Source organism: Balaenoptera physalus (assembly GCF_965194825.1).
Source record: "Balaenoptera physalus genome assembly, chromosome: 1".
Lineage (NCBI taxonomy): Eukaryota > Metazoa > Chordata > Mammalia > Artiodactyla > Balaenopteridae > Balaenoptera > Balaenoptera physalus.
This window is the reverse complement of record NC_138882.1, coordinates 194,327,452-194,351,187: the sequence shown is the minus strand read 5'-3', so window position 1 is coordinate 194,351,187 and position 23,736 is coordinate 194,327,452. Positions and strand designations below refer to the sequence as shown.

Sequence of the window (23,736 nt, the reverse complement as noted above, 5' to 3'; positions counted from 1 at the left end):
CCCCTCCAAACACTCCAAGGGTTAATGATTAATGCCCCTAACTGCAAGTTTCTCTAAGGAACTGCTCCAATGTCATGGCCCGGGGGTGTGGTTGGCTAGACCAGGGAGCTGGGCGTTGGAATTAGCAGGAAGCAGAGTGACCTTTTTGGTCCCCGAGCGTGGCCCACCTTTGTGGGGCAGCACTTTGTGCCTGTGAGTTGTTCCAAAGGCTATCTCCACAGAAGGACAATTCTGCAAGACGGCCCTACGCATGCTCTCCTCTAGACTTCGGTTTTAATTAGGCCACCGAGAAAAGAACGGCTGAGCTCTGGGTAGCAGGGGGATGGTCTCAGTTTACTTAAAATAATTGTTGAAAAGACCTGTGAATATTAGATAATGCACGAGAACGCCGAGAGATAAATCCGCCTAACCCAAGGAGCGCACTCGGTGTTGGGGTTTCGTTTGTATGATGACATGTCTTTCTTCCAAAAGGTTTTAGAAACCTTGATTCCTGTCCCCCTTCCAACACCCGATCTTAAATAACCTGGGTCTACATTTTCCTAATAATTTATCAAACGTTTGTGGGCTAATTGCTTTCCACACATAATAGTCCAACATCAAATATTTGACTTTCCATACCCTTTGCTGTCAAGATCACTCCTTCACCTCTCAACAGTACCCCCCCCGACCCCCCCGCACCCAGTTAACTCTGAATCACACAGAAAGAGAATGTAAAAATGTTCCTCACTAAGATAATTATCATAAAAAATCTTTTATCCCAGCCCCAGCTAAATGCAGCGGCCCCTTATCACGGCAGGAATTTGGAGTGCACTCTTGAGGGCTTTTGAGCCTCCAGTCTGGTAGATTAGCATGTAGATGCCACATAATTGTGTCCCCCTGGGTTCCCTGAAGCCATTAGGCACTGATGTATTTTTCTGTTACATTCCTGCTTTGCCTTGAAAAGTTGCTGATAGAACTTCAGATAGACGTGAGGCTGAGACTTGACAAACAAAACATCAGGCCGCCATGGCCTTGGTTTAGTTTGGTTTCGGTGGAAGATAGAGCTTCAGCCCCGGTCCACGGCCTCCCCAGATTTAGATGAAGAGACTTCAGTTCTGAATCACAATTCTGCGTGCTCTTGTTGGGGGCAGGGGCTCTGCCAGGACAACGTCCAGGTATCATGGAAGAAATGGGGGCGGGGGCTGCTTTGCCAGTTCGCTGGGGGAAACAGCACCAGTCCTGCAGACCTGGGACTGGCAATGCTCTTTCAAAGCTGCAGCTTTGTAAAGAAATTCAGTTCCCATTTACCTACAAGTGATTCAGAGCAGAGGGAAGCCACTTTTAGATTCTTTAGTTCTAGGGACTTTTTATTTTGTTTTTACTCTTTCAATGGAGAGGGGAAAGATTTCTCTTTCAGGGGAACTTCTTGCTCTTGGGAGAAAATAAAGAAAATCATTTCCTTTCAAATATGCCTTTCTTTTGAGAAAGGCTCAAATTTATTAACTTTTCCCCCTCTCCAAAAAATATCAAGAGGATGCAGTGTATTGTGTATAAAGCATGAGATAGGCATAAAATAATATAAAATAATATAATATAATATAGCAATACAACACAATAAACATAATGTAACCAGAGTGTAACATACTCTAGTATTTCTTTAAAATGGAGTTGCTTGTGCTGGGAAAGTGAAAACCACATGTGCTGGGCACATCCTTCTTGCCCCGTCCAGCTTGCCCTGGGTGTGTATTCAGTGTCAACTTTACCTGCATGGAAGTCGTTGGGACACCTTTCCACACCATGGCACAGGTGGGCGAGACTTGGACGTGTCCTGTCCTCGGCTCTGTCCTTCGACAGGAACACACTTGGGTCGGTGGTGGGATGGGGGCATGGAGGAGAGGGTGCCCTCCACGGTTGGTTCCACTGCCTCCAGGATGCCCTCAAATGCCTTCAGAGTGAGAAACAGGCTGAGTTTTCATTGTAAATCCAAATTCCAGATCCAAACTGGAAAAATAAGTTGGTCAGTGCTATGGATGGGTGGGGCTGGCCCTTCTTCTTGTCTTTGTTTTCAAATTTCAACGTTGGTGACTGTTCTTAGGTGGGTCCAGAAAGAGTAAGATACAAACTGGCATTTCTAACTTCATCTTGATGCTGGTGGGAGGGGCCCCCCTCAGCCTCATTCCGGCCCAGGAAGTCCGAACAAGCCCACAAGAGCAGTTTTGTGGGGTCTATGCATCCGGTTCTGTTCTAAAATGGTACTCTTGGTCCTCAGACCCAGTGGAAAGGAATCCATGTTTCTAAGGACAGGAAAGGCCTGCGGGGGCGGGTGGGTGACAGTGCGTGCCCACACGCACGCCACACGGGGTGCCTTTCTTATACCCTCAGCGGGAAGCTGGGACTCAACCGCCTGCCCCGGGCACCCAGCAGAGCGACGGCTCCACGTACACAGCTCTGCCACCTCCCCTCTGGGTGCCCCGGGGAGCCAGGCAGCCTCCCCAGGCAGCCTCCGTTTACCGGTGACAAAGCATGCGGACTGATGCGGGGCTCGGGGGAGGGAACACCGTATAAAGTTCCCGGGACGGAGCCTGCCACGTGGAGGGTCCCCGCCTCCACGTCACAGTGGCCATTTCCCTGAAAGCAGCGTTCAGGCCCCCTCCTGTTTTAGAGGCAGCGTCTTGCAGACCTGCCAGGTGACTAGTTTGTGATGTGTGTCCTCCTTGCCCACCTGCCCCCTCCCAGGGCTGTGTTTGGGGTTCCGCCCCAGCACCCGAGGACCGGCCCAGGGCCTCAGTGGGCTTCATTTTAGAATCTTCTCTGACTTAGCCCACCACCTCGTATTGCTTCTGCCCAGTGGTGCTGCCCGCTGGCGGGGACGCCAGGGTCCTGCTGGCCTTGGGTTCGCAAACGCTGGCTCAAGGATCACTGGCGCGGCCGCCCTCCATCCTGGGCTTCTGTGGTTGCTGAGGACCAGCTGGCCCTCTTGCCTCCTTCCAGTCTGTTCTGTGGCTCAGCACGTGTCAGGGGCAGGTCCAGGGGTGGCCTTTCTGGGATACTGGGTGGGGGCAGAGCCTTCTAAGCCCCGAGTTAAGCTCAGGTCCCCGCAGCCAGGGCAGGGCTGGGGGTTGTCACTGGATTCCCCAGACTCTGAGCACGAGCTGTTTTTTCCCCTTCTTGCTCAGGCACTTTCCTGACAGCAGCCTCATGCCGGCGAGCAGGCCAGGACGCTGGGACTCGGCTGTGTCTGACCAGCACTGGGCCCGCCTGGCCTGCCCCACACACACGCGTCCCCCGGGCTCCTCTCATCCCCGCAGCTCTCCCCTGTCACCCAGGGAAGGTGACAGCTGCCTCTGTGTGTGTCCGAGGGTGTCATCGAAGGCCCGGGGGCATCTCAGAGACGGATCCCACAGGAGTGTCCCCCTTGGGCGTTGGGGGCTCTGGGTGCCCACTAGTGGGGGCACCGGGTGTGGCCAGACGCTGGGAGCAATACCTTCACCCTCAGGCTCAGGGAAGCTTCCAGTCTCGAGGAGTCCTCCCATCCCCCCGTCCTCCCCCCAGCCCACAGGCCCAGGTTGCAGAGCTACCCCCTGTCTTGAGATGTTGATGGTGGCCCTTCTGCCACGAGGAGGGGGCACCACCCCTTCTGCCTGCCCCCATCTCCCCCACCTCCCTGGCTTCTGCACCCCTTAGGGTCAGGCCCTTTCAGTCAGCATCCAGCCCAAGGTTAAGGCTCTGCTCACTGCCAGGCCCAGAGGTCCTTGTTCACATGCACACACACACAAACACACACACACACACACTCACCCCCGCGCAAAAATGCACACATACCCACCCACGTTCACACAAACACACTAACTCATGCGCACAAGTACAATCACATAACATTCACACACAAACCCACGCACACATATTCACACACACAATTGCACACACATTTACAGACACGCAAAGGCACACAAATGCATATTCACACACAAATGTGCATGCCGTCACGTATACACATGCACAGCCAACACACTTAACACATGGTCAATCATGCAAATGAATTTGTATACTTAATATGCATGTGCATGTGCACACATAACACACATGCGTGCACAGAGACATATCCATTCACGTGTGCCAAGGAATCACACACAGGAACACACAAACGTGCGCAAAGGCAGATGTGCCCACTCAGGCACGCTTGCGTGCACCTGCATGCAAGTGTGCAGCTATACAGGCACGCACATTTTCACACCTGTGGCGGCAGACAGAAACACATGCACACGTGCACAGGAATACATATGACACCAGCACAAACACGAGTGCAGATGCACAAAAATGCCTGCACATCCATGCGAAGGTGCCCTGATAAGGAGGCAGACGTGCTCAGATATTCACCCACGTGCACACCCGTGCACACACACACAGCTGCACACCCGTGCACGAGGAGCACACGTGCGTTCACACAGCCACTCACCAGCACACCTTTCGAGTCATTTGTGCTGGAGCTCTTCGTGCAGGTTCTCTGTTCAGACCTGCGGGGAGCACGAGGCGGTCCTCGGCGGGGAGGGGGACCCCTGCTCCAGGGAAAAGCTGCGTCGGGACAGCCAGGGGCTGGGGATGGGCCCGGAGGCCCTTCCCCGGGGACTCACGCTCCGAACTGTTTGGCTTGGCAGGGTCCTCAGGATGCTGCCTCGTAAACTTCGTAATCGCCGCCTCCCTTTTATTTGTTTGACCTTGACGACAATCGTTTATGATACGCATTGGAGCCGTGCCGTCTTTCTTCTGATTCATACACAAAGCGCTTGGCCAGGCTTCCTTCTCTGCTCCCGAGGCGCGGGGAGGGGCCCAGCGCTTCTCGGTGTTTCTTGTGGGGCAGACGCGGGTCCCTGCCGCCTCTGTGTCCCCCGGGGCAGCCTCTCGCAGGTCCAGGAGGAGGGCGGGGAGGATGCGGGAGGGGGCACAGCCGGCGAGGGAGGCACCCCCTGCAGCCCCGGGCCTGGGGTGGGCCTGGGGCAGGCCCAGGGCCGCCTGCCCACCGCCCGCCCTCTCTCCCTCGCAGAGGACCCCACGTTCCGCTGCGACGCGTGTGACGAACTCTTCCCGTCCAAGCTGGACCTGCGGCGCCACAAGAAGTACGCGTGCAGCTCGGTGGGGGCCGTGCTCTACGAGGGCCTGGCCGACGAGCTCAAGCCCGAGGGCCTGGGCGGCGGGGGCAGCGACGGGCAGGCCCACGAGTGCAAAGACTGCGAGCGGATGTTCCCCACCAAGTACAGGTGCCGCCCCCGCCCCGCCCCGCCCGCCCCGCCGCCAGGAGCCAGTCAAGGACAGCAGGGTCCGCTGGCCCTGGGGGCCCAGAGGAAGCCCTGAGGAGGGCAGAGGTCACCCCTGACCCCTCAGGCCTTCCCAGGCTGACAGGCCCAAAGCTCCAAGGACAGGTGGAGACACACCTCAGGGGCAGGTACCCTGGCCTGCGCATCCGCCCCTGGGGACAGAGCAGGCCCGCCGGCTGGCGGCTGGAGGCCACCGGTGGTCACTGTTCTGACCGTAAAGGCCAGGCCCCTGGTCAGAGCCCCCCATCCACAAAGGAGCCGCAAGTCACCAGGTCGAGCCACCAGTGGCCCCACCATCCTGGGGTCAGGGCCGAGTTGCGGAGACAGACTTGGAGGAAGTCAGGAACACAGGCCAGGCGCCCAGACGTGCAGGGGTCAGGCCCCAGGGCCACTTCCGTGATGTCCAGGACCAGGCTGGGGGATGCCGCCCAGGGGCTTCCTGGAGTGCCTGGCCCTTGGGCACGCTTCTCAGACAGTGGGCAGGAGCAGGAAGGGGCCACCCGGGGGTCCCCTCACCCCCCACCCCAGGCTCCAGCCTCTGCTCCCCATGGGGGCCCCCGTGGAGACTTCACAGGCGTGGGCACAGATGCCAGGCCAGCTGTGTGATGGCCGGATGTGGCCTCCCCAGCCCCTGGGAGCAGGGGCCCCTGGGACCCATGGGGGGAGAAGCAGGCCGGGCAGTCCAGTGAAGACCTTCCCGATGTGCGCCCCTCCTCTGCCTCTGAGAATATCCTCCAGGGCAGCCCTGCAAAGTCAGAGTAAAACCCCATCAGGTCACTAACTGGCTGTGGGATTGCGGAGAATTGAATGCCAATCCCATCACGGCCCCCTGGGGACGGGAAACCCTCCACCCTGAACGGATGACTGAGAAAATAAGAGTTTGGGCAAATCCCGACTGAGGCCCTTGGCGGTAAGCGCCGCTCAAGAGGGTCCGTGTTTTCTTTACATAAACACATAAATCACAATTAACAACAGGGGAAAAGCTACAATCTGCCGGGTGCTCGAGAACCAAGCGTTTCTGATCTAAATGGATGGCTGGGCCCCGTAATTAACGGGCCATGATGTATTGCTGCCTTGCTCATGAAGATTAACGGTCATACCTGGGACAGGAGGAGAAGCAGGATGTCCCCCGAGAGGAGGGGGCTCCAAGCTGCTGGTTCGTCCAAGTGCAGCAGCCCCTCCCCAGCAGCTGTGCCCGCCCCGCCTACCGCATCTCCTTTGGAGACCCCCTGCCCTCACTCCCCGCTGACCTCCATGGTGTGTGCGTGGCGGGCAGCCTCTCAGTCTGGCTTGGCCAGCGAGCAACCCCAGGTCACTCAGAGGGGGAGGCCTTGGGTCTCCTGGGCCTCGTCCCCACTCTGGGGCTCGTGGCAGTGTTGGAAGTTTCCAGACCCCGTTTTTCTTAGGCCCAAGGTTAGCGTCAAGTTGAAAGTTGTTTTGAGCTGGGACCCCGCCTGCCGCTGGGTGCCTGGGGTGTGGTCTTGGGTGAGGGCCCGAGCTCTGTCCATGCACTGGCTTCCCCCCCATCCCACGTGGGAAGGCCATGCCTTCCCGTCCATCCCCTTGCCCTGTCCAGGGGGGGAGATGGACAGACCGGCTGCCAGACCTCACTCTGCTCTCTGAGCAGGAGGCAGTGGCAGGGGCTCCAAGGGGCTGCCGGGAACAGGCCGTGCTGGGCTGAGGCCCCTCCCTCCCGGGCAGCGGGCGGCTGGGGGACCCGCAGTGACCCCCGTCCACTGTGCGCAGCTTGGAGCAGCACATGGTCATCCACACAGAGGAGCGAGAGTACAAGTGTGACCAGTGTCCCAAGGCCTTCAACTGGAAGTCCAACCTCATCCGCCACCAGATGTCCCACGACAGTGGCAAGCGCTTCGAATGTGAAAACTGTGTGAAGGTAACGTGTAACGTGGTCGCGAGCCCGGCCCCGCCCCCACTGTCGAGATGCAGGTGACGGGCCCCCGAGTCGTGCGGGGAAGAGAGGAAGTGGGCCGGGCAGCACAGCCGGGGAGGGCCCGGGGCCAGACCTGGGTCCTCTCAGGGTCCCTGCCAGCGTGGCAGGACAGGCTGTCATGGGTCAAAGTGCTGGAGCTGAAGAACGCTTCTGAGCTCCCGTCTCCAGCATCCTCAGGGTCACAGTTCTCGCGAGAATTACTGTTGAAGAAACAGTCAAGGGAGGCCTGACGGCTCGCCGAAAGCCATGCAGGGGGTCACCGCTGCAGCAGAGACCCGCCGGGCCAGGCTCAGTGCAGGGGCAGAGCAGCCAGGGAGACCCCCATGCCGTGGCCAGACCCAGGCCCGCAGTGGAGCAACAGGTGGGGAGTAACTCGACGGTGTCTGTGTCCCCAGGTGTTCACGGACCCCAGCAACCTGCAGCGGCACATCCGCTCCCAGCACGTGGGCGCCCGGGCCCACGCCTGCCCCGACTGCGGGAAGACGTTCGCCACATCCTCGGGCCTCAAGCAGCACAAACACATCCACAGCACCGTCAAACCTTTCATATGTGAGTGGCCCCCCAGCCCGGGCTTCCAGCCCTGAGGTGTGGGAGTTTGGGGGTCAGGCCAAGGCGTGAAACCCCCCGGCTCTTCCCCACTCACGGGACCCCGTTTGTCCAGAAAACACTCGTGGCAGCTGCTGACACCTCTGCCGCGAGAAGCCCGGGCCTGGCTGCCCTCCTGGTACCGCTTCACCATCGCTTTGCTCCCTTGCACCCTCTCATGCCGTGATTTGCCTGTCCTCGCTCTGCCCTCCTTGGTTCCTCCCCCTCACTCGCCCCTCCAGTGGCCAGAGGCGGGCAGTGGGTGGTGAGGAAACCCGGGTCCTACGGAAGGACCCAGCAGCCCACCGCCCCCCACTTCCCCTCCTCTCCCCCGCACGCACGTGCCGCCCTGAGCCCCAGCAGGTGTGATAATCCCACTGCTGCCCCCCAAGTCCTGCTGTTCACCCCCCAGCAGCCTTTGGGGAGCCTGGGCTGTGTGCCTGCCCTGACCCGGGCAGCAGGGGCCAGCCGTAAGTAACTGGACCCCTGTCCTCACGGAGTTTACCTGCCAGTGGAGAAGGCAGAGGCTAAGCCGTACAGATCGTAACGGCACACGTGACAGGCACATTAAGTGGGGGGGGGGCAGGAGTGCAGGGTCAGGAGGCCCTCCAGGTGTCCAGGTGGGTGCTGTCCTGTCCACGTGCTGGGAGGTCAGGACGGTCTGTTGGGCGAGAGGCGTCCTAGCAGAGGACTGCAGGAGGCGTGGGGGTGCACCAAGGGGGTGCCTGGGGAGAGGGCTCGCGACGGGGGGCTGTGAGCACAGAGGCCTTGAGGTTGGGTTGCATTTGGGGAGAGGGGGTCAGAGGTCACAGGGCTTGGGTCTGGGGCTCTGGTGGGCCACCGCGGGGGCATGACCCTGGTTCTCGGAGTTTGGAAGATACTGAAGGTTCTTCTCTGCCTAGCATTGCGCCGAGTCTCATTTCACACAAGATTCTGCTGAGTCACTGTTCACACCAACACAGCACTGACTCATCATTCACACCAGCATCGTGCTGACTCACTGCCCGCACGAGGTTGTGCTGAGCCATCACTTCACACGCATGACCTCACAGCATCCTTACAAAACCTTACGGAGCAGGGGCCACACTATGTCCAACTGAAGGGAACTGACAGAGAAGGAAGCGCGTGGAAACGTTAAATGACCAGGCCCTCAAGGTTCGGCTGCAGAGCCCGATTCCAGCTCAAGGGGCCTGGCTCCTGACCCCAGGCTGGGCAGCCTGGGGCCTCTCGGGCTCCAGCACGTCAGTGTGTGTGTCGGGGGGTAACTCTGGGAGCTTGAAGACGTGGCTCCGGGTGTTTTCACCGACTTGGGGGTTGTACAGGGCTGGACTCCTGCCCCATAGAGGCCATGCTGACTGGCTTCGCGGGCCTTTGTTGAATAGCTGAGGCTGTGCCCCCCTCCTGCCCACTGCCTTGAGCCCAAGCTTCCAGCTGTCCTGCTGGAGGTGACTGAGCCCCCGGCCTGCCTGGGTCACCTGCTCCCTCGGTCGAGGAAGCAAAGGGAGAGAGCGCTGTGCCTGGCGGCCACCTCACTGGGGCCGTCTTCCTCTTACCCACCACCTCCTTCACCTGCAGACCCTGGAAAGAGCGTCTGAGTCTCGATGGAAGCAGGGCCCGTTCCCTCTGGGAGGGGCCAGGAAGGAGTGGGCTGGGTGGGAGTGGAGGCTGGGGGGGGCCGGGACTGTGGGACTGGTGCATAGCCCGCTTCCAGGGCGAGTATCCCAGCAAGTCCCCCTGTGGGAGGAAGCGCACGTGAGTGCATCTATCATAGGTTTCTAAGCTTTTCAGCCAGCTTGGAAAGGAAACTTGCACACAGGCTTACAAGTCATTGCTTTTCTGGGCGTGCAGATGGGCTTTGTGAAGTCGTGTTGGCTTGTAGTCGTAACGTAAGTTCTGGGAACCTCAGCAGTCGGGAAGGGTCCGAGCCCACTGTTTCCGCTGCCTGCACGGACTCTGTGTGCAGATGGGGAGGACACGGGGCAGCCTGGACGGGCCCCCCCGGCTATCAGCAGCCCTCCGCCTCTCGTCTGTGCCCCGTGCCCACCTTGGGCCTTGGCTTTTGGCCAAGGGGGTAAAACGAAAGAGAAAACCCCCAAACTTGGCCAGGTGCCATGTATGAGAGGGAGATGCAAATGTGAGAAGTTAGATTAGACGTGAAGATCGGCCTGTGCGTCCTCTCGACCGGGGCAGAGCATCCTCTGGCCCACAGTTAAGGGGGTCAGCTCTGGAAAGGAAACTGTGAACAAGTGAGCGGAGGGCAAACGATGCAGCGCTTCTGAGAAAAGATGGGCCACTGGGGGAGCAAGGGCTCACGGCGGCCGGTCACTCGTGCACAGACTCCGTCCCCCGCCGCGCGGCCCCTGGGCGCCCACACACAGCACACATCATGGGCACCAAACCTGCCCCAATTCCCAGCCTCACTGACCACACAGCCCAAGGCAGCATAACCTCCCGGTGGGGTGTCTTGCATCTGGAAACTCAAATGTGGGGGGTCGGGGCGAGGGTGTATCCGTGCACACAGGCAGACTGGCTCCTGTGGGCACTTTTTAGAAAGGACCTTCTTAGGAGTGAGTGTGTACATGTGCATGTGTGTGCACGTGTGTGTGTGCATCCCTGCACGTACCCTACAGGAGAAGAAACTGCTGATCAGAATAAGTACTGGCCAGGGCCCCTCTGCATCCCAGCAGGGCCTGGGGCACCATCCACCGGGCGCGGGTCCCACGTCCAGTTCACTGTGGGCTGCCCGGGCCTCCCCCAGCCTCTGCAGACAGCCACCTCCCGTCACCGGCTCTAAGCCAGCGGTCAGCCATCCCAGGGCCAGGACCTGCCTCTCCAAGGACCTCAGTCTCCCAGAGGCCTCTCTGTAGCCCCAGCATCTCTGCAGGATCCCTTTATCGTGTGAGTGGGTGGGTGGGAAGCAAGGGTCCCAGGCTCCCTGTGCCCAGGCATGGCCACTGGCCCCAGGGGCCCCTCCTGAGAGCTGCCTTGGGTGGGAGCCTGCTCAAGGCCAGTTTCCAAGCTCAGGATGGCAGCAGCCACTAACGAGGTGCCACAGAGGCCTGCTATGGGGGGCAGAGGGTGTCACAGAGCCTCTTCGGGGGCCGGGGATACAGCAAGGTATCACTCGTCTGGCCAGGTGCCCTGAGCTGGGGAGCGGCCTTTCTCCCCCTAGGGCTGGCGGAGGCCTGCGGGTATTTATAGACCATCTGTGGAACAGCCTCTCTGCACCAGCCGCCTCCCAAAATGGGCAGATTTGATCAAATGAGGCAGTGCTCTTCCCCCTCAGCCTTGAAAACGTCCCGCCAAGCCAGACGACCAGGAAGGCAGAGCCGTTAATATAAATAGATATTGTGATTAAAGACACGATCATCTGCGGGCCAGCGCTCCCAGCTAGAGCCACATGACATCAGGCAGCGGAGGGTGTGCGGTGAGCAAGAAACGCACTGAAATCATTGTTTCCACTGGGGCTGCATTTAGGAAGCAAATTGTCCTGCAGAGAGAGACACACACAGCGTGTGTGCGTGCGTGTGTGTGTGTGTGTATGTGTGTGATCATTCCTCCCTTGCTGGTTAGAAAAACAAGAGCAGAAAGAAAAACTGGCAGTTGGTCGGCACTCAGCTCACAGGCCGTTGGGAAAATGGCCGAGACTGGGTCCCCAGGGCCTCTGGGTCCTGGCGTTTGGCCTCGGCCGCCACCACCCTCTCCTGTTAAGAGCAGAGGCCGGCGTCTGGCAACCAGAGCTGGTGCGGCCTCTCCATCCCAGTTGGGAGAGGTTTCCATTTTCTCAAACGTGGAACTAGCCCTCTCCACGTGGCTCCCCTCCCATCTCCACCTTCAGGCCACCCCCAGACGGTGACCTCACACAGCCAGGACCCGTGCTCCCAAAGCCCAGCCTCCGGGACTAAGAGCCCCAAGGGGCCGGTCCCTCCTGAGGCCTTCCTGTCCTGGGTGCAGGTCACAGGGCCTGGGACAGAAAGAGGGGGGAAAGAGAGAGCATTTTAAACTTTACAAAGTGGGAGACGTAGCCCGGGGGTCGGTGTTTCCCTCGCCCCTGCTGGCACAGCGTGGCTGACGTGGCAGGGAGGGCGGATGGGCATTCTGGGCGGCTGGTGCAGCTGCAGACGTGATGGCGTGCCACGACTTTGTTTCTGGGAACGATTTTGAAGGCCTTGGCGCCACATGGCAAACTCATGGGGGCTAGGAGGGCACAAAGAGCGTCAGGGCCCCTTTCTCCAGCGGAGAAGGTTGAGGCAGCTGGAGACCTACCCAGGCCAGCCCAGGGACCCCAGGGAAGGCACGGGAGTGTCCTCGCCAACCCGTGCCGGTCACCAGAGGCCAGTCCCAGGTAGGGTGCACGTGCAATCTGTACGTATGTGTGCACACGCGCGTGCGGGCACACATGTATGACGTACACACCTGAAGTACAACGTACACACGTGTGTGAACATGCACACTCGTGCATGACACGTGTGTACACAAGCACACATGTGCCCACGGACACGTGTACGCACATGCATGCACACATACACATGTGAGCACGTATGTAGGTACTCACACACAGTGACACAGATGCCCGTGAGTGCACGCGCACGCACGCACACACACACACACACACAGATGCTCACGTACCTAAGCACACGCTGCTCCGGTCCCCGAGGCCGGAGCGCCCCGGTCCCACCCCCGGGACCCTGCAGCCCAGGGTTTCCATCATTTCATAGCTGCCGGTCTTCGCTTCTGCTGACGTTTCAGGTGAGGTCTGCCACAAGTCGTACACGCAGTTCTCCAACCTGTGCCGCCACAAGCGCATGCACGCCGACTGCCGCACGCAGATCAAGTGCAAGGACTGCGGGCAGATGTTCAGCACTACCTCTTCCCTCAACAAACACCGGCGCTTCTGCGAGGGCAAGAACCATTACACGCCGGGTGGCATCTTCGCGCCGGGCCTGCCCCTGACCCCCAGCCCCATGATGGACAAGGCCAAGCCACCCCCCAGCCTCAACCACGCCGGCCTGGGCTTCAACGAGTACTTCCCCTCCAGGCCGCACCCGGGGAGCCTGCCCTTCTCGGCGGCGCCCCCCGCCTTCCCCACGCTCACGCCCGGCTTCCCGGGCGTCTTCCCTCCGTCCCTGTACCCCCGGCCGCCCCTGCTACCTCCCATGCCGCTGCTCAAGAGCCCCCGGAACCACACGCAGGACGCCAAGCTCCCCAGCCCCCTGGGCAACCCGGCCCTGCCCCTCGTCTCCGCCATCGGCAGCAGCGGGCAGGGTGCCGCGGCGGCCACGGGGCCCGAGGAGAAGCCGGAGAGCCGCCTGGAGGACGCGTACGCCGCCAAGCTCAAGCCCCGGGGCAGCGACCTGTCAGACGGCAGCGACTTCGAGGATATCAACACCACAACCGGGACCGACCTGGACACGACCACGGGCACGGGTTCCGACCTGGACAGCGACGCGGACAGCGATCGCGACAAGGCCAAGGCCAAGGGCAAGGCGGCCGCAGGCAAGGCCGAGCTCGGGGGCGGCGCGGCAGCCCCCGGCGCCCCGAACAGCGTGGGCGAGGTGCCCGCCTTCTACTCCCAGCACTTCTTCCCGCCGCCCGAGGAGCAGCTGCTGACAGCGTCGGGCGCCGCGGGCGACTCCATCAAGGCCATCGCGTCCATCGCCGAGAAGTACTTCGGGCCCGGCTTCATGGGCATGCAGGAGAAGAAGCTGGGTGCGCTGCCCTACCACTCCGTGTTCCCCTTCCAGTTCCTGCCCAACTTCCCCCACTCCCTGTACCCTTTCACAGACCGCGCCCTCGCGCACAGCCTGCTGGTTAAGGCCGAGCCAAAGTCGCCCCGGGACGCCCTCAAGGCCGGTGGCCCCAGCGCCGAGTCACCCTTCGACCTCACCACCAAACCCAAAGAGGCCAAGCCCGTCCTGCCAGCGCCCAAGGCGCCCCCGGCCCCGGCGTCCGGCGAGGAGCAGCCGCTGGACCTCAGCATCGGCAGCCGGGTGCGGGCGAGCCAGAACGGAGCGACCCGGGAGCCCCGCAAGAACCACGTGTACGGCGAGCGCAGGCTGGGGGCCGGCGAGGGGCTGCCCAAGGCGTGCCCGGCGCAGCTGCCCCAGCAGCCATCCCTGCACTACGCCAGGCCGTCGCCCTTCTTCATGGACCCCATCTACAGGTATTAACATGCCCCGCCCTCACCCGCTCTCCAGAGGGGCCGCCACCCAGGTGGGCCGCCAGGCGGGCACCGCGGCGGGAGGGGACGCTCTCGCCTGCCCCCCCAGGCTTCGTCCCTCTGCCTTTGCGGCTTCAGCAGGCGCCTCGGCTCTGGGGTGTCCGTGCCACTTGGGGTCCATGCCCGGCTCGGCCCTTTCCTGGGGTGGGCCCCTGGTGGGGTCTCCTGGGCACCCCTGGCTCCCTTTCACTGACAGCCGCTGTGAGACCCCCGCCGTCCTCCCTCGAGCCCTTACCTCCCCCCACCCCCGGCAGCCTGCCCTCAGGCTCCACCCCAGACACCCGCCTGCTGGAGGCTCCGGCCACCTTCTCTGGACAGACTCTGCCCACGGCACTCCTGGCTCTTCCCTCTGCTTCAGCATCCCTGCTTCCCTGTGTCTGCTCCACAGCTGGGCTTCTGGTGGCCCAGGGGAGACCAGAGGAGGAGCTGCTGGTCCCCAGTGGGAGGAGGGGGAGGGAGGAAGGAGGAAGCTTTGGAAGGTTTGCCAAAAACCAGTGTCCCATTCCAATGATACCTTCCCAGTGAGGGGCCAGTTGAATCCCCCTCCCCGGCTGCTGGGCACGGTTTGATCAGGCGGGTTTGTTAGGTGAGAGGGGTCTGACCGCCCAGCACACGTGTCCTGGGGGTGCTGGGCAGGCTGAGCCCTGAGGAGGGGGCTGTGCCCGTGGACGGGCCTGGGAGGGGGCCTGGAGGGGCAGGCAGGCGTGTTGGCTCAGCCCCTGATACAGGCCCACGGCTCTGTGTGGGAGGGGCCCGTGTGGACACACGTAAGTGTGTCCACACGGGCATTCAGGGAGCATGTGGCCGCCTTGAGGGCTTGCGTGCCTGCTATTCCCCAGGGGCCACGCAGGGCCTGGGGATGGGTGTGCAGGTGAGGTCACCTCTGCTAAAGGTGCAGTGGAAAGAAATGATGGCAGAGCTGCCAACGAGGGAGATGGGCCGGCCTCCTGCTCCGCCCTCTGGCGCCGACTCGGGTCCCCGCCCTCCGGCGCCCACTCGGGTCCCCGCCCTCCACGCTCACCCGGGGCCCTGGCCGGCCTGTGTCTGCTGCCGGCCCCGTTTCCTGCCAGGTCCTGCTGGCGTCATCACAGGAAACATGAAAAATGCCCCCCTTGGGTCTTTCTTTAAGAACACGCCATCCATAGATGGTTTGCTGACAGCGGCTCATAGAGTTTCTGGGGTGAACATGGCCATCAAAGGCCCAGGGAGCATCTGCCAGCTAGAATAAGAATCTCCGGGACCCACGGGGAGCCAGGAGACACCTGGGGCTTGAGGGAGGATGCCCCCGGGAGGAGCCGCCCTTGTGCAGAGGATGGGGGCAGGATTGGAGACCTAGGGAGGGACGCTTCTAGTCGGGCCTCCGGAGTTGGAGCCAGCGGGCCTGCAAGAGGCTCTCGGTTAACTGTTCCTGCTCAGTCCCTGGCCTCCTCGTGCACCCCGTCCCAGCTCTCCTCCTGGACCCCAGCCCTTCTGTGCCCCTCTCCTCCCACTCCAGGCCTGGTTTAGGGCCTTTTCCTGGAAGCTGCGGGAGCAGCCAGTCTGGCCCCAAGGCGGGAACTGGCCACAGGCGCCCCCAACCCGGGTCCTGTCCGAGCTCCTCCGAGACCCGGCGTGTGCTAGGCTTTTGCCCTCAGGATTTAAAGTGCAGTGGCTGGTGGAGGGGCTGCCTGGCCCCCAACTTTGTACACAGGCACCAGCAAAATGCCTGAGAGTGGATTAGCTCCAAATTTTCTCCGCATCGCCCCCCAAGCCCAGTCAAGATAAACACTCATGGTGTCGGGAAGGTTCCTCTCCGAGTGAAGGTGTGGGCGACTGTCACTGCCTGTTAACAGGCTGGCCCAGGGCTAGGGGACAGGGTCCCCTCAGCTCCTGGGTGGTTCTGGGGTGACTCCAGCAAAACTCCCCACAGGCCACGCCCCAGCAGTGACTGTGGACATATACCCACAATCCTCCCTCCCCCAGGTTGGAGGAACCCTAACACCGCCAGGCTGGCAACCTCCCAGCCCTCCAGCCCCTCTCACCGCCACGTGCTGCTGTCTCTGCAAGATGGGCTGGGGATGGTGTGGTGACAAAAGCCACGCGCCTTGGAAGAGCACGTGTCCACTGGGGTCTGTGGGGTCAGCTGACGGGTGTCGCTGGGAGCAGCCCGCTGGGCTGCCGCTAGACACAGAAGTCGGGAAAAGGCAGAAGAAGACATTTAACAATCCCCCACGTGGGACCCCTTCCTCTCGGCCCACGCCACCCCCCCAGGGGGCCTTGTTGAAAGGCCAACTCAGTCCAGCTTTGAACAGGGCCTCTGCTAAGCCCTGCAAAGCAAGGTGCCCCTCAAGCCAACTTCCCACATGGAGACCCCCTCCTCCCCTTGGACCCGGCTTGTGGTCTCGGTGGGGTCACCTGTGGCCACCTGCGCTCTGCGGGGTGCCCCTGCCCTTGCGGCCATCCCTGTCCTGCTCCGGTCAAGGCCCCAGCCAGTCCCCTGGGGGCAGAGCTGAGCCTAAGAGGGATGGGAGCGTGGCCCTGGGCGAGCGAGGTGGCGGGTCACCGCAGCTGTGGCTGCCTGTGGGGAGGTGGCAGGCCTCCCCAAATCCCACTTTGTAAATCTCGACACCCCCCCCAGGGGAAACTGAGGGAGGCGTCCTTGGGACAGAGTAGAGGAGGGGTCAGGGAGAGGAGGGATGGCCACCTCCTCAGCTTGTGACTGACAGTTGTCCTGGCATTTGGGCAATGTTCTAGAATTATCACCTCCAGCAGCTGTCTTGAGGTTTTAGGTAGACCCTGCCTGGCTGCCGCGGGGAGGCCCTGCAGCCTCCCCAGGATAGAGACCTACCGGTCACTCACGTGTATCCGCCCAGTAGGGCAGAGCGCCCGTGCCATGGGCCGGGAGGGAGAGGGACGTGGGGTGTAGGCGGCAGCCCCCCTGTGCTCCACATTCTGCTTCAGGGGAGCCCTCTCTGGGCTGACAGGCCAGTTGGCAGAGGCTGGTGCACGCGGGCCCTTCAGAAGGTTCCTGGCTCCAGCATCAAACGTTCATCACGTGCCTGGGTGCCAGCAGCTGGGGGGGTGGGGAGGGGGGCAGACGCTGGGGAGACTCGAAAGGCTACAGACCTGGGCATGGTGATGGGGAGCTCGTGCTCGGGCAGGCAACTGTGAGGCTGGGTCACAGACGTCCCCACAGCGTCAGGTGAGACGTGGCCACAGGGGACATGGAAGCTGGGCCGCCATGGTGACCCCCCACCTCGTGACCGACGGGGCACGGGTGGGCGCCCAGAGGGGCGGGGGCCACAGCCCCTCCCCACCCAGCGCTGGGCCGCTCGGTGGGGTCCGTAACCCTCTGTGTTGCTGTCCAGCAGGGTGGAGAAGCGGAAGGTGACCGACCCGGTGGGAGCCCTTAAGGAGAAGTACCTGCGGCCGTCCCCACTGCTCTTCCACCCCCAGGTAAGGCCCAGCCAGGGGCCCCAAGGTCCGTACGGGCCAAGGCGCGCACCCCAGGCGGGTCTCCGCTTCCCGTTCCTGCAGACCCACGGGTCCCTTTGAGGCTGGAGAGGATGGGAAGGGCCGAGACAGGTGAGGAAGGAGGGTGGTCCTCTGTGGGGGCACCCTGTGGGTCCCTCAGAGGCAGCCAAGGGCCCCGGTCCACAAGGGGCCCCAGTGACCTGTGGTTCAAGCTCTAGGGGGGGAGTGAACTTGCATGGGGCGGTGGGCAGCAGCTCGGATGGAGCGAACCCAAGAATTTTGAATGTAGGGAGAATAGACACGAGCGAGCCGGGGAGGCGTGGACGCCAGCAGTCTCTCTGGTACGAGGGACTTGGGGATCCTTCAGGGGAAAGAGCAGGAGAAGGGCCTGAGTGCAGGGGGGCAGAGGCAGGGGGCAGGACAGCAGTAGAGGGACTGGCGTCGAGGGCCAGGCGTCCCGGGGGCAGTGGGCAGGGGGACCACCCTCACCTGGGGATGCAGAGGGTGGAGAGGCCGCCTGTCAAGACTAGAATCAGGGGTCTGGGAAAGAGAACCCCCAAGTCTGGGCAGTGGCCGCAGACCCCACCAAGCCTACAGGCACACCTGTGTCCCCCTGGCCACGTCCTCCCAAGGGGTGGGCGCAGAGAGGTGGCAGAAGAGGGGGTGAGCAGCGGGGCCGGCGGAGTCCCCCTGATTCCCTGCCCCGGTGCCCACCTGTCCTCACTGCTTGGGGCCCAGCCCCCGCCCCAGAGCCACGGGCCTCCCCTGTCCCAGCCGGAGGGGCCGGGGGCTGAGCTGTGGGACAGGCCTGGACCCAGACTCGAGGCCCGGGCATTGTTCTCCTGCTCCGAGTTTCCCGCCTGGGACAAACCCCGCGGTTTGTGGAACCTGTGCCCTGCCTGGGTTCACAGCTAAACTTAGAGCCTCCCATTGTCTTGCTGGGGCCTCGGAGTTTGGTTAAGAACTTCCCCTGATTTCCTCGGGACCGGCTGGAAAAAGCCGGCAGGCCAGCCAGGCACATCCTGTGTTTGTGTTTGTGCGGGAGCTCGGCCGGGAATATCTGATCAGGCGGAGCGGGCCAGGCAGGCCGGACCCTCCCAGGCCTGAGGAAGAGGGGCCTGGCGGGGGGCCGGCTGCCCATTGTCCCTGCTGCCCGCTCCCCCCACCTGCCACCCCTGCTGCCTGCCCGTGGGCCCAGAGCCAGGGGTGGGGGCGGGAGAGAGGACTAGTAAGTCACCTGATTAAATGGTCTGAGGTCAGACCATCACTCGGACAGGAGAAGTCGTGGCCTCTACAAAGTCTAGGGGTCACCACTGCACGAAGCTGCATTGGTCAGCTGCCTGGCAGGACCTTGCCAGGGCCTTTCATTGCTGAGGCCCGACGTGCAGGTGTATAGGGTGCAGGGTGAGGCAGTCCTGCCAGCCCACTGCCCCTCACCACCTCTGGGGTCCTGGGGAGTCTGGGGTGGTGAAGAGTCCCCGAGCCTCCCATGGCTGTGGCTAAAACTGAGACCCACAAGCAGATGGACAGCAGTCTGTATGCCCAGGTCCCATCGTCCAGGCCATGGAGGGGCTAATGAGAGGCTGGACGGCAGCTGAGGGCCAAGGCCGTGTCCATCTGTCCATCAGTGGGGATGGGTGGGACCACCATGGCTGGAAGCATCGTGTGCATCTGATGGGGAGCGTGCCTGCCCCACAAGGATGGCGAGGCCCAAAGCCCTGCAACTGGACGGAGCTGGCCAGGGCCCAGGCGGCAGCCCAGGGTCAAGGGAGGCCACAGCCACTAGGATGGACCCCATTTTCTGTTTGTAAACCCCTTTCTGGTGTCTTATTGTAACCAGTCAGTTGTTCCCCAGCCTAAACCTTGAGGGGCTCGGGGCATAATGAAAGCTCTTCCTTTTCTGGTCTCAGCCCAGCCTCCCACGGGGCCTGGCTTGCAGCGGGCACTCTCTGGGGGAGAAGTGCTGCTGAGGCCTGTGCAGCCCCCTCCCCTCTCCTGTCCCCCAGCCCCAGGGCCTCAGGGCAGAGGGGCAGCCTGGGATTCTGATCAGAACCCTGCCCACCAGCTGGAAATGACCAATGCCAGGAGGAGGTGACTCCCTTCTCCTCCCCAGGCAACGCCTTGGCATCTGCAAGGAGCAGAGAGGCAGCCCCTCTTGCCCGTGTCACCGTGTCCTGTGCCGTGTCACGTTGGAGTTATCATTCCGAACATTTAGTTAGTGGAATCCAACCTTAGGCTGTTGAATTTCCTTTTAGCACTTTGCCAGCAATTACGGCCTGCTGCCACTAGGTGCTGGTAGTGCCTCAGGCTCGTGATTCATGTTTTAACCTGAGATTGATTCAGGTAGCTATCAATTTTTTACCACTCCAAAAAAAAAAAAAATGGATGTAATTCTGTCTTTAACCCAAACTAGCCATCAGGAGTGCTGGCCGGGGGTCGAGCCAGCAGGGCCCTGCTGGCTTGTTTCAAAGTAAAGGGCTGTGTAATTGCGAGTGTCGGCAGCCTGCATCACCCACGTCTCAGCCAGCACAGGTTGGCTGGGGAAGTTCAGTGGCGGCTCCCCCAGCCTAGACACTGGACTGTGAGGGGCTTCCAGGCAAGGACAAGAGCAGGGCTGGCCGCAGAAAGGGAAGGAACCCAGCCCAGTGGTCAAGAAGAAGGAGGAGGCCACGGGTTCCAGTGACCACCTCCTTGCCCTGGGGGCCCGTGATGTGCTCAGTCATCCAGGACCCCCAGATGCCCGTGGGGGCGGGTTCCCGCGCGTCAAGAGAGGGGGCGGCTCGGGGGCGCCCCACAGTCTCTCCCGCTCTCCTGCCAACAGATGTCAGCCATCGAGACCATGACTGAGAAGCTGGAGAGCTTCGCGGCCATGAAGGCGGAATCTGGCGGCTCCCTGCAGCCCCTCCCCCCCCACCCCTTCAACTTCCGGTCCCCGCCCCCGACGCTCTCGGACCCCATCCTCAGGAAGGGCAAGGAGCGCTACACGTGCAGGTGAGACGCCGAGAGCCCCTGGGGCGGCCCCGGCACAGCGGCCACAGGTGCAACGCCGGCCCGTGAGCCTGCACTTCCAGGAGAAAGCTCTCAGTCTCAGCCAGGGTACAGCGTGGTAGCAACCGATGGCCCGTTGTCCCCTTGACGTCATTCCCCAAAGATATGCACTTGCCCCCCACCAAGCTGTGCTCCCGTGAGCGCAAGAAAGTGCGACCTTGGCCAGCCGGTCGGAGTTCGCAAGGCCGGAGGCTGAGGCGCCGCGGTCAGTGTTTAACCACAGCTCTGGGGGCCGGTGGGGAGCCCACTGCTGGGGAGAGATGGTCCGTCCCCAGGTGCACGGGCTCGTGCAGGCCGGCCCTTGCCGGCTCGGCCAAGGCTGGGCTCCGGGGCTGAGAAACTGCTTGGCGGCGGGGGGGTCGCGGGGGGACGGCCCCGAGCGGGCCAGGGTGGGCCGGTGCCGTCTGCTCAGTGGTGCAAGTCCAGCTCCTCTGTGAGGCTCCGCTGGGCCCCGGGGCTGAGGAGAGACTGAAATGCAGGGTGTGCAGCCGGGCCACCGGCCCCCAGGTGTGGGAGAAACAGTACAGGAAAGCACCTGGGCGCCCGCGTCTCTGGCGCCGCGTCTGCTTCACGCATCCCTCCCCCGCCCCTCCACTCCAGGTACTGTGGCAAGATCTTCCCCCGATCAGCGAACCTCACGAGACACCTGAGGACGCACACCGGGGAGCAGCCGTACAGGTAGGAGCCCGCCCGGTAGGGGGTGCCGGCTCCTGGCGGGCAGGACGGGCAGCGGGTGGGAGCCAGCATGCTTGCACCAGCTCACTTCCTGCGCCCCTCCCTCCTGGCCCCTCAGCCATCCTGCGCCCAGGGGCGCTGTAAAGGTTAGGCTACCGGCAGGTTCCCATCTACTGACCCAGAAGGGTGCCCAGGAGCAGCCCTCCCACCTGCCGCGGGGGTGTCGACTGGAGCAGAGAAGCCAGGCCCAGGGGTGGTCTGGCGGGGGAGGCCTCAGCCTCACCACCACCCAGCCCACCTCCGCTCACCTCACCACGGCCGTCAGCCATAGCTGACCTAGCCCTGGGCAGGGGACCAGGGCAAGCGCCTAAGGCGGGGTGGGCTGGTCTCAGAGGAAAAGGAGCTCCATGCAAATTCGGGTCCCGCCCAAGCTTGGGGCGTCCTGAGGGATTCCTTACATCCCCCTGACCGCCCTGGACGGAAGCCGCCTCTGCCCCCAACCTCGCTCCTCGGTGCCTGGGCTCCTGCCTGCAGAGGTGTGAGCACAAGCGCATGGGGGGTGTGAGAGCCAGTGCATTTCGTGTTCACAACTAGTGGAGGCATCACCCCATTTCAAAGACTTGGAGCCCCAGGCTTAGAGACGCCCCTGACCTGCCAGGGGTCCGAGATCATGGCCATGGTAGTTTACCATTCTGGCCTTTCCTCTTGGTCCCTGGGGCATTTGTCGGGCAGGAAGAGAGCTGAGGGTAGTGCCCTGCGTTTTGGGGACCCCACCCAGGGGGACCCTGCGAGTCCCAGGGGATGGTGACCATGAGGCAAATTGGGGAAATCTTGGTCCCAATGCCAGGACGACATCCTGGGCTGTCTGGTGAACAGCAGCCATCGGCAGTAAGGGGTTTGGTGTGGTTTTAAGTTGGCAACATGAGATTCCTGTCCTCTGGCTGCCGCACAGAGCAGGGAGTCACCCACCGGCCCTGGAGATGGGGGGCATGTCCCCATCCCTCGGCCGGGCGGCCACACGGGGCTCCTGCAAGTGTCACAGTCACCATGCCCTGTCCTGGCCGGGTAAGCGTCAGCTCACGTCGTCTGTTCAGTGCCCTCGGCCTGCCCACAACACACAGCCCGCCGTTCCCCTCAAAAAGTGACTTACAACTTAACAGAGGCTGGTGTGGCCTGGTTCCCTCCCTGAAAAGGAGCCACGTGTGTTTTCTGTAAGGGAACCAACTTCTGGACAGTGTTGCGTGTAAGAGCCCCTGGGGGGTCGGGGCCGTGTTTATAGAAGGGTTTAATTATCATAGACTTCTTTTGCTCTTTCCGATCTGTGAGTTTCGACGTGGGTAACAATGATTGCTTTGAAAGTTTGCGCTGCAAATCCTGACCACGTCTGGTTCAAGGCAGCCTACGATGAGGAGTTCGGGGTGTGGGACTGTGCTTGTGACGTCACTGAGGCTTCTGGGCTCACTCTGTGAATCGGAAGGGCTTGAATTGGAGAAGGAAAATGTGCAGGTCTGTCCACAGAAGCCCGTTGCCGGCCCAGGCCAGGTCTGATGAAAACCGCCCGCCGCCTGCCCGGAGCCCACGTGTGTGCGCTGCGTGTGTGCCAGGACAGGCCCGGCTGTCAGGGGCCCCTCGCAAGCAAGAGAAAGACAGACTCCTTAGTGTGACTGATACATTTGCTGGAGAGGAGGTCACACCTCTGCCCGGCCCAGCCCGTGTCCTGGCTTAGAGATCTTTGGGTGAAGCTGCGGGGCCAGGGGCAGTTGATGACACATTCCTTCAAGCTCCAGCACAGAGGGCTTATTGAGATGTGGGAGGAGAGATATAAAAATTGGATTGGGAACGAGGGGGGCCGCTTCCTTCATCTGTCCTGGCAGCCGCCGTGCTCAGGGGTCCCCCCAGCTGCTGCCCAGGGGTGGGGGGCCTCGAGTCACGCTCTGGATGCGAGCGCTCGTGGACTGGCCATGGGCTCCTGGCGGGACCCGGGATTCCGGCTTTAAGGATGCTCACCTCCCCATCTGCAGTGCGTTTCCTCCCTGGCTCCCCGTCTCGCTAACTGTGTTAAGTCAAAGCACCCAGCAAGGTCCTGTTACCATTTCCGTCGGGGCTACGGGTGGCCCATAGGTGTCCTTTCTTTGCTCGTTTTATTGTTAGGGCTGGGTTTCAAAATCTCTTCTTTCTTTCCTTTCCCGGCTTTTACAAAGACCAAAGGCGTTTCTCCCTGTGATGGCTGGTGTGGCCCCATTGGGTCCCGGGGAGGACGCTGCCAGCCCCCCAAGGGCCATTTCACATCCCCCCCCCACGTGGTGCTGGGTCTCTACCACGGCTGGCTTTCCCAGGGCGGCGGCAGATGCGGTCACAGCAAGGTCCCCTCAAGGCCCTTCCTGCCCGCCGCCGTGGCCAGCCGGTCTTTGCTCTCCCACTCCTGCTGGAGCACGATGGAGTGTTATTTTATACAGCACGGCCATAAATTTCACTAGCCACTTGTCAGCTTATTTACAACGCAAATCCCAGCT

At 61.8% G+C, this 23,736-nt stretch overlaps 1 protein-coding gene across 4 annotated transcripts in view; it reads left to right on the top strand.

The window, feature by feature from the left end:
- The window catches only part of PRDM16 (PR/SET domain 16), a 326,525-nt gene that overhangs the window by 288,102 nt on the left and 14,687 nt on the right, over positions 1 to 23,736 (top strand). For 3 of the 4 annotated variants that reach the window (XM_082463678.1, XM_082463681.1, XM_082463680.1), the window contains 7 exons: positions 5,021 to 5,234; positions 7,038 to 7,185; positions 7,638 to 7,791; positions 12,577 to 13,990; positions 17,395 to 17,482; positions 20,322 to 20,491; positions 21,149 to 21,226. In XM_082463678.1, coding sequence (XP_082319804.1) covers positions 5,021 to 5,234; positions 7,038 to 7,185; positions 7,638 to 7,791; positions 12,577 to 13,990; positions 17,395 to 17,482; positions 20,322 to 20,491; positions 21,149 to 21,226 — 2,266 coding nt within the window. The remainder of the gene's footprint in view (positions 1 to 5,020; positions 5,235 to 7,037; positions 7,186 to 7,637; positions 7,792 to 12,576; positions 13,991 to 17,394; positions 17,483 to 20,321; positions 20,492 to 21,148; positions 21,227 to 23,736) is intronic. The other variant, XM_082463679.1, reaches the window with a different exon arrangement.